The 18,513-nt window shown below is 46.3% G+C and overlaps 1 protein-coding gene across 2 annotated transcripts; it reads right to left on the bottom strand.

Moving 5' to 3' along the window:
• Positions 1 to 1,246: 1,246 nt before the first annotated feature.
• On the bottom strand, positions 1,247 to 18,357 carry ankrd13b (ankyrin repeat domain 13B). 2 transcript variants are annotated; one of them, XM_062959259.1, is made up of 15 exons: positions 18,089 to 18,357; positions 9,394 to 9,529; positions 9,112 to 9,236; positions 8,973 to 9,018; positions 8,744 to 8,887; positions 8,341 to 8,530; positions 7,221 to 7,287; positions 6,904 to 6,985; positions 5,792 to 5,856; positions 5,552 to 5,682; positions 5,301 to 5,458; positions 4,998 to 5,156; positions 4,632 to 4,792; positions 4,336 to 4,412; positions 1,247 to 3,747 (listed from the first exon to the last, which is right to left on the bottom strand). In XM_062959259.1, the coding sequence occupies exons 1-15, from the start codon at positions 18,185 to 18,187 to the stop codon at positions 3,528 to 3,530; spliced, it is 1,860 nt and encodes a 619-aa protein (XP_062815329.1). In that variant the 5' UTR covers positions 18,188 to 18,357; the 3' UTR covers positions 1,247 to 3,527. The 2 variants fall into 2 exon arrangements, with proteins under 2 accessions (XP_062815329.1, XP_062815328.1); XM_062959258.1 differs by lacking the exon at positions 18,089 to 18,357 and adding an exon at positions 13,691 to 14,065.
• Between the last annotated feature and the right edge of the window lie 156 nt (positions 18,358 to 18,513).

Raw genomic sequence — 18,513 nt, forward strand, 5'->3', positions numbered from 1 at the left:
CCTATAGTGTTATATGTATATACATATAGTTACACATCCATAACTGATTCGTATTCACAATCTGTACATAGTCTTGATAGTGGCATTAATATGATTTCGAAAATATGGATTCAAACCTATATGAAGTCATGAGAACAATGGCTGGAATTCATGCTCATACTTACAGGGTTTGTTCCCCCCAAACCCCTCCAGTAATCTAATTTCCGCATATCAGGTCTGTTGGCAGGGTTTGAGCTACATGTTCATGGCACTCGCTATAACCTGAAATGTAATTGGAGGGAGTGCTTTTGATGCCTCCTCAACACTGTGGGTTGTAGCTGTTTGCGGAGGCAAGCGGCTCTCTGTATAAGAGGACACCTCCGCTACATACACACATACAAATTTTCATTTTTATAATGTGTATAGATCAGGGGACCTCAAACTTTTTAAGTGGAGGGCCAGTTCACAGTCCCTCAGACTCTTGGGGGCCGGACTATGATGAAATAGTCCAGAATTAGGATTGTTGTTGTGTGCCTTCAAGTCGTTTCAGACTTAGGTCAACCCAAAGTCTAAAGTTTAGGACAGAGGCCAAGTAAATGACCTTGAAGGGCCTTAGTTTGAGGATCCCTGGTACAGATGATGGTGACCCTCTTAGTATGATTGTGAAAAATCTGAATTCGAATCCATGAGAATAATGGCTGGAATTAATGCTCGCAGTTACAGGTACATGACTTGTAGTTTTATAGTTGGACTGACTGATACGCACCCGTAACTTATTCATATTCATAGTCCCTACATATTGATGATGATGGCCTTGTTCAGATTGTAAACAATTCCCTCAATCCTTCTTTATTGGGTAGCAGCTGCTGCAGGCGAGAGAGCTCTGTTCTCCCTTCAGTCAGGATGCAGCAGAATGATATTTATATATTAATAACAACAATGATAATTCCATTCCATTCTGCAAAAGTGGGAGGATTTCAAGAGATATTTGGAGAGGGGTTGTTGTATGTTTTCCGGGCTGTCTGGCCATGTTCCAGAAGTATTCTCTCCTGACATTTCGCCCACATCTATGGCAGGCATCCTCAGAGGTTGTGAGGTATGGAGAAACTAAGCAAGGAAGGTTTATATATATCTGTGGAAAGTCCAGGGTGAGAGAAGAACTGTTGTCAGTTGTGAATGTGTGATATTTGGAGAGGGGTGAAGTGACCCCCAAAAGCGGCAGGTAAGTACATGCATAAACAACACACAAATGAGACAGGAGGCTGCAAAGGTTCATGAGGTTTTCATTGGTGTCTCTGTGCAGGTAACACACCTGAGCCAACTGGTTGTGGCGGCCTACCCCCCTTTGCAAAACCACATCCTTTCCCCCCAAATATATATATATTGTAGGTTGTTTTGAGGAGGCGGAAGACATCCCAACCCACTCTCCAGCTCCATCCCGGCCCTTCGATCCCCTCTAAAAATGGTGAAAGATACACTTCTTTTTGATGCAAAGGAGTGGAGGAGTCGTGAGGGGCTCGCCTTGGCTCCCCCATTTGTGCCTCTGTGCAGCTTGGCAAAATATTTGGGGGGGGGGGGCTTTTGTGGAGGTTAGCACCATTGAACAGCAGGGTGGCAATGATTTTGGAGAGTGCGAGGAGGCAGAGCAAGTAGTGGGCTGAGTCGATGGCAGAGTTGGCACCAAAAGTGGCCGTTGTTTAGGGAAATGGGTGCCAAGGTGGGAAAAAGTATGACGGGATGAGCCTTTCTTCTCCCCTCCGTCTCGCCCAAATCTGTTTGAAGCAACTGTGTGGGGAGGCCCTACGACGGCACTTGGCTGCAGCTTCCAATAAACAAACAATGGCACCTGGGTACAGCTCCCAATTAGCCAATGGTGGGAACTGGGTACAGTTTCTCATAAGCCAATGAAGGAAGCTTCATTCAACTTGGAATAAGCCATTAATGGCAACTTGTTACAGCTCTCAATAAGCCAACTATGGCACCTTCATTCAGCTCCCAATCAGCCAACAGTAGCAACTGGATATAGTTCCTTATAAGCCAACAATTGCACTTTAGCGCACCTCCCAATAAGTCAACAATGGCATCTTAGCCCAACACCCAATAGTGGTACTTAGGTACAGCTTCCGATAAGCCAATGATGGCATCTTGGTCCAGCTCTCAATAAGCCAACAATGGTATCTGGGTACTGCATCCAATAAACCAACAATGGCACCTGGGTCTAGTTCCTAATGAACCAAAGATGGCCCTTGAATGCAGCTTCTAATAAGCCAATAATGGCATCTGGTTACTGTGCCCAAGAAGTCAAGGGTGGCCTCTTGCTCCAGCTTCCCATAAGCCAACAATGGCAGCTGGATGCAACTCCCAGTGGCCCAGTCATGGCAGGTGGGTGCAGTGTCCTCTGTGCCCTTCTTGGGCAGGAGTGACCAATGCGCCCCATTTTCTTGGGACTCGGAGAAGGCTACATCTCACTTGCAGGCAACTGGTCGACAAGGCCAAGCTAAAGAGCATTAAGAACTACGGCTTTCCTGGAGTGGAAGGGGTGTTAAGTGCACTTAGTGCCCCATAAGAAGAGGGTACTGACTGGCCAAGCAACTCCAGAGTTAATGCCCAGCTCTCTGTGCAAAACCTCGAAGCCACCGGCCAAGTGCTTTTGGAAGTTGTAGCCCAAAGTAAAGCGTCCTCCAATGACCTACTAATCCAGAATTAAACCTTGCCTCCCAAGACTGGGATTAAATATATATTGTACCTGTTTAATGGATCTGAATTAAGATGCTCTTGGATTAAGGATTGTGCCCGAGTTCTGTCCAGAATTCACCTCTGTGTTGTGTTTTGTATATTGTGCCTTACAGATCTGTGCTTAGTTGAACCGGAACGAAAGGCTACTGCCTGGATTCAGACCGTATCGATCCAAGGTGCATCTACACTGTCAAATTAACAGAGTTTAACTGCAATGGAATGCTGGGAGTTGTAGTTGTAGACTCACAATGGTTCGCCTTCTGTTCCAAACTACAACTCTCACCAAAGGTGGGGTCAAACTGAGTTGATTGTAGCAGCCTAGGTGCACCCAAAACTCCAAACCCCAGGTTTCCATTGAGCCAAAACAAAGTGCTGTTAAACTTCATTCACTCTCCAGTGTAGATGCACCCCAGACTCAACTACGCTCGCTCCATTCCATAGTCAAGTAATCCAGCGTCAATCCAAACTAAGCTAACTTTCAGACGTGTAAAAGGAAGATTGGATTTAAACCCTTGCCTAGTCCTTGGCCCCAGGAGTGTGCAGGAAGAAGGAAGGAAGCCCACCCCAAATTTGGCTTCTTTGCTGAAGACTTACCTCTTGGGGAAAAGGAGGGTTCGAATGGCTCAGCTATGGGGAGGGATTCTCCCTGAATTGTGCCCTAAAGTTCCCCCAAAATGGTCCGTCATCCAAGTCCTGGATTCATGTGGCTTCGGGGGCACGGCCAGGCAGAAGGCGCCTCCGTTCTATCCGCTTCTGGACTGGGGTCTTGTGCAGGAGTGCCCCCCTCCCCAATACTGTCCCTGGAATCCGGCTTATTGTTCAGTGAGCGAGAGGCGCAGGATGCGGGCAAACTCCTCCTCCTCCTGCCTCGAGCGCCGCTCCGCTTCCTCCTGCTCCTTCGCTGACAGCGCCATCGCCAGGCGGAGCTGTTCGGCGTAACTGGGCAGCGGCCGGCCGGAGGGTTTGACCGCCGAGGGAGAGGACCGCTGCGGGGTCGACGGGCGCGGCGTCGGTGGCGTGTGCTGCGGTGTCCTAGGAACCCAAGGAGAGGTGCAGAAGTGAGCCATTTCAGCATCATTTCCCATCAAAAAATGGGAATGGTGGGACACAGAGTTCTCCCATACCTCTAGAAGACTATGTTGTGGAAAGGCGTCAACACAGCAGAGACTAATTTGGATGAAACCTACCCGAAACAACCTGTCTTGGATGGTCAGTGGAACCACTAGCCAAGGAGTCTGGGCCTCTAGAAAACTATGTTGGGGAAAGGCATCAACACAACAGAGACTAATTTGGATGAAACGTACCCAAAACAACCTGTCTTGGATGGTCAGTGGAACCACTAGCCAAGGAGTCTGGGCCTCTAGAAAACTATGTTGGGGAAAGGCATCAACACAACAGAGACTAATTTGGATGAAACGTACCCAAAACAACCTGTCTTGGATGGTCAGTGGAACCACTAGCCAAGGAGTCTGGGCCTCTAGAAAACTATGTTGGGGAAAAGCATCAACACAACAGTCTAATTTGGATGAAACCTACCCAAAACAACCTGTCTTGGATGGTCAGTGGAACCACTAGCAAAGGAGTCTGGGCCTCGTGGTCCCACATTTCCATTCAACTCACCTGTTGACTCGGCGTCTCTCTTGCGACACAGGTATCGTCCCCGGTTTGCTGTTGGTCAAGGCTTCCCATATAGTTACCTGCAAGGAAACTGGAATATCATTGCAAGAACTTCCAAAATCCTCCTTGGGACAACAGAATATAGGTAGTTCCCGAGTTAAAGATAAAATTGATTCTGTAATCTCGCTTTTTAGACAACGATGGCTTTGGGACTTTGAGACAGATCCAGAAGTACGTGAGATTGAGCTAATGATTTCCTCGCCGGAAACCCTGAAGTGCAAGGGTTCTTTGCATCTCACCTGGTCGTACTCGGTCCCGGCTTCAAGCAAGCTCTGTTGGATAGCGAACTGCAAGAGGTCGTCGTCGTCTTCTCTCAGAGGCTCCGGGTGGCTGCCGACAACGCTGTAACCCCGGGGGGCTTCAAAGAGCGAGGGGTCCATCTCGTAACACCGGCAGGAACCTGGAAGAGATTCGGGGGAGTAAGAATTGACACCTATCTACAGGCAGTCCCCAAGTTACAAACATCTGACTTACAAGAACGGGGTGAGACAACAGGAAGGGAGAGAAATCTTCCCTCAGAAGGTAAGGAAATCCATTCCTGGAAGAGTTATTATCCTGGTGAAAAGGGGTCTCCACTGAAGCTTTATCCCCAAACCTTGACGTACCGACGGAGCTGGCGCTGCTGATGCTTGAGCGATCGCTTCCGGGCGAAGGGACATCGCTACCGGGACTCCCCGAGCCCCGGATCGAGGCGACCGCCTCGTCACAGCCGTTGAGGTTTCCGAAAGTGATGCGGGCATTCAGGATGTGGAAGATGGGGATTTCTAGGAAAAGCAGGAAAGTAGAACTTAAAAACCATGACAACTGTTTTTCTTCTAGTCTGCCCTGTAAGAATGACGTGGAAGGGACGGGGATAGGATTCCCTGGGAGGAAAGGCAAGTAATACCGTAATGAGTGGATATTATTACCGATCTTAACGGGGAAGCCTGGAGGCAAGCGGAGGGTGATGAAGTCCCGTAGCTTGGCAAAAAGGGCATTGCTGACGGCCATCAGATCGATGATCGGCCCGACTTGTTCAGACAGCGAGAGAGGATGGTCTTCGCAGAGCCAGAGCTTGGCTTTGAACCTGACGGATATAAAGACGGGGTGGGGGGTTGGAATCAGATCGCTGTGTATGAAATAATGGTCTCACCCGCCCCATAATGGCCCCCGTCCTCACTTCTGGGTTTTGGTGGTCAGCTCGATGGGTCGGCCCATGTCCCGGCTGCCCAGCTCAAAGCTGGGGTCGAAGTACTCCTCCGGCGTGATGGCAGTGGGGTTGGCGCGGCTGAGCGTTTGCGTGACCAGGGCCTGCGGGGAGACCGGAACGGATCCTGGAAGCCCCGCCAAGGCAACAGAGGCACCTCTTCCTTTGGGGCACATAGGTCAACCCATTCTCCCCATCCCCTTGATTACTCACCCCATTGTTGGGACCCACGTGTTGTTCGGCAATGCCCAAGAAGGACTGGAGCGGGGTCTTGCCACCTACAAGAGGTATTTCCAATTCAGTGATGTGCAGGCAGTGGATGCAGGCTCGTTCGGCTCATGTAATACATATCTATCTACCTACCTGTCTAAGCTTTATGTCTACCTAAATATCTACGTAAGTATCTACCTATCCATCTAAACCAGGGGTCCCCAAACTAAGGCCCGGGGGCCGGATGCGGCCCTCCAAGGTCATTTACCTGGCCCCCGCCCTCATTTATAATACAATATTTTTATATCAGTTTTAATAATATAATATATATACATATGATATTGATAATATCATGTTATGCAATGTAATACTAATAATATCATATAATAATATTAATTACATGTTATATATTACATATAATATTACAGTATAGTGGTATAGTTCAATATAGTAATATATAATGCTAATATTGTGCTATGCTAATAATATAATATATTGTATGTACATACAGCTGCTCTGAGTTCCCTTCGGGGTGAGAAGGGTGGGATATAAATGTAGTAAATAAATGTAGTAAATGAATAAATAAATAATGTTAGACTTAGGCTCGCCCACTTGACTTGAAGGCACACAACAACAACAACAACAACAACAACCCTAATTAACTTGACTATCTCATTAGCCTGATAGGTTTATGTTGGTTAAAATTGTTTTCATTTTAAAATATTTTATTGTTCTTTCATTGTTGTTGTTGTTTTGCACTACAAATAAGACATGTGCAGTGTGCATAGGAATTTGTTCGTATTTTTTTTTCAAATGATAATTCGGCCCCTCAACAGTCTGAAGGATTGTAGGCCGGCCCTTTGCTTTAAAAGTTTGAGGACCCCTGATCTAAACTGTCTACCTGTCTATACAGGTATCTATCTATCTATCTACCTACCTACTTACTTATCTGTCTAACCTGTCTGTCTACCTGTTTATCTACACATACATATCATCTATCTGTGTATCTACCTACCCATCTACCTGATAAACTACTTATCTACTATTTACACAGCTGTCTATCTACCTGTCAATCCACTGACCTACCAAACCACAAGGCGCAAGCAACTGCTTACCTTTGGTCTTGCTTTTGTGTTGTTCGGAAAGGTGTTCCGTCCGTGTCCGTGTGATGAGTTCGACATTGGAAGCCCCATAGACCTGTGTGAGAAAGGGAGAAACCGGAAATGCCTTGTTTAGCAGGAACAGACCCAATGGGTGTATTCCCACTGCTCCCACTGCTTAACAAGTGTCCCAGATTCCCTTCCCTCCTCCTTCCACCTTCATCCTCAACTTGCTGCAAACAGAGGACGAAGTAATTCAAAGTTGGTTAACTCAACAGCGGGGTCCCAAAGCACCCCTTTCCTTACTCTGAAGCCCCTCGTAGACTCCTCACCTTGGCCTCGTACCCGTTCACCGTCTCAGTCTTCTCGCTCTTCCAGCCCAAAATGCCTGACTTGTTCCTGGAAACGAGGAGCAAAGGTAGAAATTAACCGACGAATGACAGAATAGCATTGCATGGTGTATTTACATAAGGATATAACTTCCCCCAGTCTAGATCCTAGATTCCTATGGATTGAAGGTGCCTCCGTGTCAGATCGTATTGTTGCACTCTAGTGCAACACAACACCACACCGAAGTCCAATAGTACTAACTACAACCGTTTAAGAAAAGCAGGTACAAAGGGAAAAAGGGTATTTTCCAAAACGCATTATAAAATAGCAGTAGTCCATATACAAAAGAGCACTAGTCCAAAAATGTAAGTCAAGTTCACAGGTATAAGTCCATAAGCTTGAAAGCAGAAACTTTTCCCAAGGCAAAACTCTTTCAGGTACATAGGCAAACACAGGAAACTTGAAACATTAACTTGAGAGCTTGAACAGGAACTTGAACCTTTCAGCAACGTTGTCTGCTCTGAGATACCAAGTAAACATCATTCAATTTAAGCCCAAGCCCGACCAAGAAACCATGAGATCATGCCTCACACGCCTGGTTTTCAAGGACTTTCTGACAGCCTAATTAACAGCCAACCTAGCAGTTCGAAAACATGCGTTCCATGCAGTCATGCCGGCCACATGACCTTGGAGGTGTCTACGGACAACGCCGGCTCTTCGGCTTAGAAATGGAGATGAGCACCAACCCCCAGAGTCGGACACGACTGGACGTAACGTCAGGGGAAACCTTTACCTCAATTAATCTATCCTTCACTCCCTCCATGCGGAGACCTAATCTGATATCACGGGAAAATTCCCCATCAGCTGAAGGCTGATTCCCAGGAGAAATGGACTTTTCCTCTGTTGCTAAGGAACGAACATTGGAATCCAAAACATCCTCAACAACCAATCTAAAGCCTGCAATTGATCCTGAGCACACACAGACTCCTCAGTAGGAAACTCACCCCCCTCGTCCTCTGAGAAATCCCCAGCATCTTGCTGAGCCCCAACAAATATTGGCTTGTTTCGCCGCAGCAAGCTCAGGAAACTAGCCAAGATGTACTTGGACAAAAGAATACATACCTCTCAAAGGCAATGTTTCTGGTGTCCAGCTGCGTGGTGACCACGGGGGCCATGAGGCGCCCCATGACCTGCTCTTCCGTGGGCTGAACCGCCGCCAGGATGCCCTCCTGGTCATGGGATGCCAAGGCCAGCGTTTCTGAGTAAACCACCCTCCGGTCGTGGTCGATCTCCATCACCACCGCAGTCGTATCTGAAGGAAGGAAGCCATAAGGAACGGGGAGCGATATACAAGATGCCCCCGAGTTACAGACATCTGACTTACAAATGACTCCTAATTAGGAACAGGGTTGACACAATAGGAAGGGAAGAGTTATTATAACTCCTGGAAGTTATTCTCATGCAGGAAAGGGGTCTCCAATGAAGCTTCAACTCCTCCCCTCCTCAAAAAGGGCCTCCCGCCAACCTTGTCCCCGGAAGATGAAGCTGCGGTTCCCGCGCTGCCAAGTCATGTGGTCAAAGCCCAGGAGGGTGGTGTCCACACGGAGGTTTTGCCCGCATTTCCAGACCTTGTAGGTGTCACTGGGGCAAATCTTGGAGACCAAGGGCACTGGTGAAAAAGCAGGAATACGTAGATTGAGACCCAACACCATTACGGTCGTCACACCCCAAACCATTTACATGCAGATACGTACCCCAACTGGTAAACTCCCACTTCATTTCCACGTAGAAATCTTGAGCCTGCAGGAAAAGAGAGGAGCCCAGCTCGTAAAATACTCCAAGTTGACATTTTCAAGGAGGAAAAAAAGAAGGGAGGTGTTCTGAAGCCGTTACCTTGTGCAGTTTCTCCAGCAAAGTGGGGATGCCAGCCAGGCGCTTGAGGGCCCGCTGGTAGTCGCGGTAGCGCAGCACCAGTTGCACCAGCTCCAGGTCCCGCGTGCTGACCGCCTCCTGCAGCACTGAGGGAACACACGTGTATCATGCAGCGGCAAACAAGGCCAACACGGTTCTGCACCAAACAGTCCTGATTGAGGGACGCTTTGGCCCGATCTCACCTAGGACAGCACTCCGTTTCCATTTCTGGGCAGATATGGAGACCGAACAGTCAGTACTTACCCGTCCATCCGCTCTGGTTCTCTTTGGCCACGTCCGCGCCGTGGCGCAACAAAATGCGGGCGCATTCCAGGTGGCCCAAGGTGGTGGCCAAATGCAGCGGGGTGCGCCCCCTGGGGTCCAGTTGTTCGATGTCCGCCTATTTGAAGTAAAGAATTGATCAATTTGGGGGATCCTGGGTGTTGCAATCTTCCCAAGGCAAGGCTTTGGCTCCATCTACACTGACGGATTAATGCAGTTTGACGCATAGGGATCTTTAGGGCTCGCATGGAGCATGTGCCTCCGGTGGCTCAGTGTGTTAAAACGCTGAGCTGCTGAACTTGCAGACAGAAAGATCCCAGGTTCAAACCCGGGGAGCGGAGTGAGCACCTGCTGTTAGCTCCAGCTTCTGCCAACCTAGCAGTTCGAAAACATACAAATGTGAATAGATCAATAGATACCGCTCTGGCGGGAAGGTAATGGCATTCCATGCAGTCATGCCCATGGCCACATGACCTTGGAGGTGTCTACAGACAATGCCGGCTCTTTGGCTTAGAAATGGAGATGAGCACCAACCCCAGAGTCGGACACGACTGGACTTAATGTCAGGGGAAACCTTTACTTTACCTTTACCTATGGAGCATGTGCAGAGTGCCCTTTACGCACATTGGCCTCATTCCCATTTCCAGGACAACACAACAAAGAGCATTCCCAAACCAGCACCCAGACCCTGCTCCATTGGGTTCCTCCATGAAATACCAACTCCTTGTACCAGAATGAAGAATTGGGTTGTTTGCCAAAAAAAGTCCAAAATTTTTAATGCTTAGACCATAGGTCTTTCGTATGCAAGACAAACAAACAAATACACAAACTTAGGAACTCCCAATACTCCTAACCATGTTGGATGAGGACTATGGTATTTGTAGTCTTGACCATATCAGCAAAGGGAATTATATAATTACCAATGAGAAGTTGTATCATATACTGCTCCCTTAGACTGCAACTCCCATCATTCCTCAATAGAAATAGCTGGAGGCGATGGGGATTTGAGTACAACCATATGGGGAAAAGTATATCACCACTGAGAAACTGTACCACTGTATAGTTTCTATTGAACAACAACTCTCAGCATTCCTTACCACGCTGGAAAGGGATGGTGGGACTGGTAGTACAACCATATTGGGGAAATCATTTATTTATTTATTAATTATTTATATCCCGCCGGTCTCACCCCGAAGGGGACTCAGAGCGGGTTACAAGTTAAATTTACATACATTATATTATTAGCATAGCACAATACTGGTAATAAATTACTATATAAATATATTGTAATTATGTAATTACCATGCAGTTTTATATAGATCTACTAGGCCAAGGCAGGTAGAGGTAAAATATATTATAATATCTGTAAACAATTATAAGAATGATTAATAATAATTACTAATAATAATAATAGACAGCAACCAAAGGTTCATTGTCCATGCCAAATAATATATTTTAGTCCAAACTGCCATTCCATCCTTGGCTCCAATTTCTTCCTTCCTGAACCCCTCAAAATATAATAAAATATAAGTATGTGAGGCCGGATCTTCCTTATTTACACACAGTTTTCTTGCCAAATGGCTCCACAAAAGAAAGGCAGGCGTGGCAGAAAAACATAATTTAAAAAGAAGAGTAAACACCATAGACAAAAGTAATATATTCCCTCCCGGAATCAGGAAATTGGCTATTTTCTAGACCCTTCATTAATCTGTCTTCAGTTGGAACACAATGCCCATTAGAAGGGCATTAAAGTGGGGGGTGATAGGGTTTGCAGTCCTTTCATAAGACCCCCAGTTTGGGGTTGTGAAGGCTGCAATTTCTTAGCTCTATAGTCATAGTCATGGTTTCTCTATTACCCTGTTTCCCCTAAAATAAGACATCCCCAGAAAATAAGACCTAGTAGAGGTTTTGCTGAATTGCTAAATATAAGGCCTCCCCCGAAAGTAAGACCTAGCAAAGTTTTTGTTTGAAAGCATGCCCAACGAACAGAACACCAGAGCATGTAGGATCGGTAAATGTATGTACCATAGAGTGTTGTACATGGAAATATTGGTAGTAACAAGAAATTATTGATATGATTCACAGTTTGTCTGGTTATGCTGGTTTGTGATGACAACTACTGTACAGTATATAATAAATGTTCATTTTTTTATTCAACAATAAATGTGAATTCTTCTTCAAGGAAAGATAAGACATCCCCTGAAAATAAGACCTAGCACATCTTTGGGAGCAAAAATTAATATAAGACACTGTCTTATTTTCGGGGAAACACGGTATTATTATTATTATTATTATTATTATTATTATTATTATTATTTTCTAGGTCCTCCAGGCGATTCTATGGCATGTCACAGAGATGCATCGGAGACTTTCTAGCCTGCTTTTGGGCCTTTGGGGGATGCTCTCTGCACATGCTCAAGTGTTCTCTTGAGGATAATGATAATAATAAGGAGAATAAAAATAGACCTGACCAAAAGCAACCCAACTCTCCTTCTCTTCTGCCAGAGGAAGCCCTGGCTTTAGCGCCAAAACCAGACACCAAACCGCTGAAGCCGGTGCCAAACCAAAGGGAGATTCCCCATGTGGTGCCAAGCAGATTCTCTCATCCCCCCAAAATCGCCTCCCTTTGCATCCCACCTTCATGCCAAGTCTTTATTCTAGTCCCCAACATACCAAGGTCCAATGGGAGCATCATTCTCCATGTCCTCCGGCTGCATTTCACCTTTTTGGGGTGCAATGCTGAGGGATAGCACCCCAAAATCCCCTTGATTTGGAGGACAATACTGAGAACAGACCTGAGTAAATACTCTTTTAATTTGGAAGAAGTACTAAGACCTATGTCCCCTCCAAAAAAAACTTTGATTTGGCGAATAATATTATGAACACACCTTTTGATTTGGGGGACAATACAGAGACCCATCACTTCTCAAAGAACCATAATTTGGGGGGACACTATTGGGAATAGATCTGAGTAAACACTCTTTGATTTGGGGGGACAATACTGAGACCAAACACCCCCAAAAAACCCTGCATTTGTGGCGAGAACACTGAGAATAGATCTGAGTAAATACTCTTCGATTTCGGGGACAATACTGAAACTCATCACTCCCCAAAGAACCATGATTTGGGGGGACAAATTGGGAATAGATCTGAGTAAACACCCTTTGATTTGGGGGGCAACATTAAAACCTATCACCCCAATTAACCCCTGATTTGGGAGTCAATGCAGGGACCTTAGCACTCACAAAACGCCTTTGATTTGAGGGGATCAATGCTGAGTAAACACTTTAATTTGGAGGACAATAGTGAGACCTAACGCCTGCAAAAACCCTGTATTTGGGGGGAGAACACCGAGAATAGATCTGAGTAAACACTCTTTGATTTCAGGGACAATTCTGCAATCCAAAGAACCATGACTAATCACCTCAATTAACCCCTGATTTGGGAGTCAATGCAGAGAACTTAGCACTCATGAAATGCCTTTGATTTGGGGGTGATCAATGCTGAACCCCATCATGCAAAAATGTGTTCATTTTGGGTGGGATACTAGCAGCACCCTAAAAGAAATGAATCATAGAATGTGAGAATAGATCTGACTCCAGGCATTTTTGGTTTGGAAGAACCAAATCAAAGACCCCTTGACTGTCCATGCCTCACAACCTCTGAGGATGCCTGCCATAGATGTGGGCGAAACGTCAGGAGACAATACTTCTGGAACATGGCCACACTGCCCGAAAGACATACAACAACCCTGTGATCCCGGCCATGAAAGCCATCGACAACACATCAAAGACCCCTTGATTTGGGGGTAAATACTGAAACCGATTACTTCAGATTTGGGGGTCCAAACTGAGCCCCAAACCCCCCATGATGGCAACCCTGAAACCCAACACTGAGACATTGAATTGAGAGACTGGGTTGCTTTTCTTGGAGAGAACAGGCAGCATCCATCTCTCCATCTTTTCATCACACCAAGCCATCTTTGAACCCTTTGAATCCTCGCTTGTTTTCCTTTGCAGCCCCCTTCTTTTTCCTCCCTAGGTTTCCCCCCAATTCTGGGTCCTTTCCTCACCCCCTCACCCCCAAAAAACCCCACCCTTAAAGAGATGCAAAGCACACAAAAGGGGTCCCTTTTCCCTCTCCAAAAGGCGGTGGTGCGTAAAAGGCGCACGGCGGAGGCGCACCAATGTGGGTCTTTTTTCTCCCCGCTTTGTTTTCCCAATCCGGGTCTGCCCCCACCCCATGATAAAGGCGACCCTCCTCTAGAGATCCCCCCCACCTGCTGGGCGCTGAGCATCTTCTCCAGCTCCTGGGGCCGGTTGTGCCAAACCAAGGCATGGATGGGGAAGCGGCTCTCGACCGAGGATGGGGTTTGGAGGCTTGGAGGAGAAGGCGAGCCTCCTTCCTCGGAGGCCAGCATCGCGGCTTCCCCGGCGGCGGGGCGAGGCCGAGGCGGGGGCTGCAGCCTCATGGACGCCTCCGGGAGGAAGAGGAGGAAGGAAGGAGGGAAGGAAGGAGGAAGGAAAGAAGGGAGAGGGAAGGAGGAGGCGAATCCCACAATGCGCCCTGGCTGTGCGCCCTGCTAGAGCAGCTCCAGGCGCAAAGAGGGGAAACCCCCCTTCTCGTTCTCTTTGGCACAAACACGCACACAATGCAGGCTCCAAGGGGAGGGAGGGGGAGGAGGCCCAGCCCCAGTCGTAGTGGGGCATCATGGGAGTTGTAGTCCCTCCCAAACGGAAGGAAGGAAAGAAGGAGGCAAAGAAAGAGAGGGGAAGGCGAACCATCTCTGGAGCATCCCTGACTCCTCTCTCCTCCATCTCTCTGCAAAAAGGGGTATTGAGTCCCCATCCCACCCCACTGGAAAGGAAACATCATAGGGAACCCTAAAGGGCATCTAGACTGACATGCTTCCTCTAAAAGGTTCCCATCCAGGCTTTGGTGTTTTAAGGAAGGTGATGTAAGGAAGGAAAGAAAGAGGAAGGCTATCCATCTCTGGAGCATCCCTGACTCCTCTCCTCCATCTCTCTGCAAAAAGGCTTGGAGTGAAGAGGAGTATTTAGTCCCAAGCCCACCCCATTGGAAAGGAAACACCATCAGAGGGAACCCTAAAGGGCATCTAGACTGACCCCATCCAGGATTTGGTGGAGATGGAAGGAAAGAGGAAGGCTATCCATCTCTGGAGCATCCCTGAATCCTCTCTCCTCCATCTCTCTGCAAAAAGGCTTGGAGGGAAGAGGTATTTAGTCCCAATCCCACCCCATTGGAAAGGAAACACCTTCAGAAGGAACCCTAAAGGGCATCTAGACTGACGTGCTTCCTCTGAAAGTTTCCCATCTAGGCTTTGGTGGAGATGGAAGGAAGGAAGGAAGGAAGGAAGGAAGGAAGGAAGGAAGGAAGGAAGGAAGGAAAGAGGAAGGCTATCCATCTCTGGAGCATCCCTGACTCCTCTCTCCTCCATCTCTCTGCAAAAAGGCTTGGAGGGAAGAGGTATTTAGTCCCAATCCCACCCCATTGGAAAGGAAACACCTTCAGAAGGAACCCTAAAGGGCATCTAGACTGACGTGCTTCCTCTCAAAGTTTCCCATCCAGGCTTTGGTGGAGATGGAAGGAAGGAAGGAAGGTAGGAAGGAAGGAAGGAAGGAAAGAGGAAGGCTATCCATCTCTGGAGCATCCCTGACTCCTCTCTCCTCCATCCCTCTGCAAAAAGGTTTGGAGTGAAGAGGTATTTAGTCCCAATCCCATCCCATTGGAAAGGAAACACCTTCAGAAGGAACCCTAAAGGGCATCTAGACTGACCCCATCCAGGCTTTGGTGGAGATGTGTAAGGAAGGAAAGAAAAAAAGAGGAAGGCTATCCATTTCTGGAGCATCTCTGACCCCTCTCTCCTCCATCGCTCTGCAAAGAGGGGTCCCAATCCCACCCCATTGGAAAGGAAACACCATCAGAGGGAACCCTAAAGGGCATCTAGACTGACCTGTTCCCTCTGAAAGGTTCCTATCAAAGCTTTGGATCCGACAGCTCAATGAGCTGTCGGAATTTAAAAACCATCTCAAGACCAATCTCTTCCAGCCAGTTTTAAGCACAAGTCTCAAGCAAGAGACACAAAAACGAAGCTTCTGGCATAGAACAACCACTTTCAAAGGAAGGACGGCACAATGAGACAGGAAATGACATTTTCAAGCCAGGAACATAAATGGACTCCTTTGAGATGTGATGCCGGAGCAGCATCCACCAGATGAATGGGCCTGAAAGCAAAGCAGACCTGAACTCTGCACAAAAGTTGTATATGGAGCCAGCATTTCCATCTAAGGAAAGAAGAAGGGCGGAAAGAGAAGGAGGACAGGAGACAATCAGGGCTAGCTAACACATTCCAACAAAGGGTTCCCCCAGACCTGATGCAGCCAGGCTTTGAAGCTGCAAGGCCATTCAATGCTAATCAAGATGACCAGTGGCAACATCCACACTTGCCTCAAGCAGACAATTTCCCACCCTTGACATTCCACAGATAGATAGATAGATATATACATACATACATACATACACCACACTTGCCTTGTTTCCAACAGACCTCCCAACCTCTGAGGATGCCTGCCATAGATGTGGGAGAAACATCAGGAGAGAATGCTTCTGGAACATGTCTACCGTACTCTCTCGATGTAGGTGAACTACAATTCCAAAATGCAAGGTCCTTAATTCCCTCTTGTAGAGTCTGCTGAGTTTTATCTTACAGTTTGTATATTATGTTCAGACTCTGATGTTCTAATGTTTTGATGTTGATGTTTTATTCTGGTTTGTATGTTTATACTGTTTTACTTGTTTTTCATTGGTTTAATTATGCAGTGTTTTATTGTATGTTGAAACTGGGCTTGTCCCCATGTGAGCCGCCCCGATGGGAGCGGGATATAAAAATAAAGTTATTATTGTATTATTATTATTATTATATGGTCAATGCCCACCAAACCCTTCCAGTCTTTTCTGCTGGCCATGGGAGTTCTGTGTGCCAAGATTGGTTAAATCCCATCATTGTTGGAGTTTGGAATGCGCTTCGATTATAGGTGAACTATACATCCCAGCAACGACAACTCCTAAATGGCTATATCAATCCCTTCCCAACCCCACCAGTATTCAAATAAGGGCATATCGGATATTTGTGCCAATGAAAATGCATCCTGCATGTCAGATATTTATTTGTTGCAAAATTACAGTTGGGAAGCAGCGACAAAAATAATAATAATTTTCTGGTTGGTGGGGTCAGCACAACATGATGAACTGTATTCAAGGGTGGTGGCATCAGAAAGGTTGGGAAGCCTTGGATGAGATGGTGATGCACACAATATAAGGGTTGAATGAAAAGTAATGCATCCACCTTCGTAACTCCTCAACAGATGGCAGTCCTGGTCTGTGGCAGGTACTGGCTTGTTTAGTAGACTCTCCTCTACAGTTGCATTTAGAGGGAAGCCTTAGCATTGAATGGTTGTGTTGTTAAAGCGCGAAGTATGGAACCCTGCACAGATGGGGAAGCCTTAACATTGAATGGTTGTCTTGTTAAAGTGCGAAGTATGGAACCCTGCGCAGATGGTTGGTCAATGTGACTCAAGCAGCCATTGAATTCTTGACAGCAGAAATTCATCAGAGAATGCAAGCTGTTTTTGGGGATTGTGTTGACCTGAGTCCTGTGCGTCGTTGAGCGAGTAAGTTTAAAGATGTTGAGGTGGGAACATTGGACTTATGTGACAAACAAAAAGTCGGACATCCTGTGACAGCAACTACCGAATTTCACAAGCAAAAGTTCAACAGATTGATTCAGGACAATTGTCATATCCCTCAGAGAGAAATTTCAGCATTTCACAAGAACATATGGGTCACCTTATTGGGTTGTTGTATGTTTTCTGGGCTGTATGGCCATGATCCAGAAGTATTTATTTATTTATTTTTATTTCCAATATTTATATCCCGCCCTTCTCACCCGAAGGGAACTCAGGGCGGCTTACAACACTGGCACGATTTGATGCCTATACAAAATCAATCAATAGTACATAAAATCGGTTAAAAACAATTAAATATAATATAAAATTACAGTATAGAAAATTTTAAAAATACAGTAGAGTCTCACTTATCCAAGCCTCTGGATAATCCAAGCCATTTTTGTAGTCAATGTTTTCAATATATCGTGATATTTTGGTGCTAAATACAGTAATTACAACATAACATTACTCTGTATTGAACTACTTTTTCTGCCAAATTTGTTGTCTAACATGATGTTTTGGTGCTTAGTTTGTAAAATCATAACCTAATTTGATGTTTAATAGGCTTTTCCTTAATCCCTGCTTATTATCCAAGATATTTGCTTATCCAAGCTTCTGCCGGCCCGTTTATTATTATTATTATTTACAGCATTTATATTCCGCCCTTCTCACCCCGAAGGGGACTCAGGGCGGATCACATTACACATATAGGCAAACATTCAATGCCTTTTAGACATAGAACAAAGACAAGGCAAACATAGGCTCCGAGCGGGCCTCGAACTCATGATCTCCTGGGCAGAGTGATTCATTGCAGCTGGTTGCAGCTGGCTTGCTCTCCAGCCTGCGCCACAGCCCGGGTTTAGCTTGGATAAGTGAGACTGTACTGTAATATAAAATTACAGTATATATTTTTAAAAAATATATGTACTCACACTATCAACATAGTTGATATCGGAAGATCTGTGCACGATGGGTTCTGCGAGACGCTGGTCACAGAAACAGAGTGTCGACGTCTTCCGTGACGGCTTCATCGTTGGCAGAAATGTATCCAATTGTCTGGTGATGATGTGGGGAAGTGAATAGTGGTAGTTAAAGAGAACACTCTAAGGCAGGGGTCCTCAAACTTTTAAAGCAGAGGGCCAGTCCACAATCCTTCAGACTGTGGAGGGGCCAAATTGTCATTTGGGAAAAAAATGAACAAATTCCTGTGCACACTGCACATGTCTTATTTGTGGTGCAAAACAACAACAACAATGAAAGAATAATACAATATTTAAAAATGAAAACAATTGTAACCAACATAAACCTATCAGGACTTCAATGGGAAGTGTGGTCCTGCTTCTGGCCAATAAGATAG

The sequence above is a fragment of the Anolis carolinensis genome, unplaced genomic scaffold, assembly GCF_035594765.1.
Source record: "Anolis carolinensis isolate JA03-04 unplaced genomic scaffold, rAnoCar3.1.pri scaffold_7, whole genome shotgun sequence".
Lineage (NCBI taxonomy): Eukaryota > Metazoa > Chordata > Lepidosauria > Squamata > Dactyloidae > Anolis > Anolis carolinensis.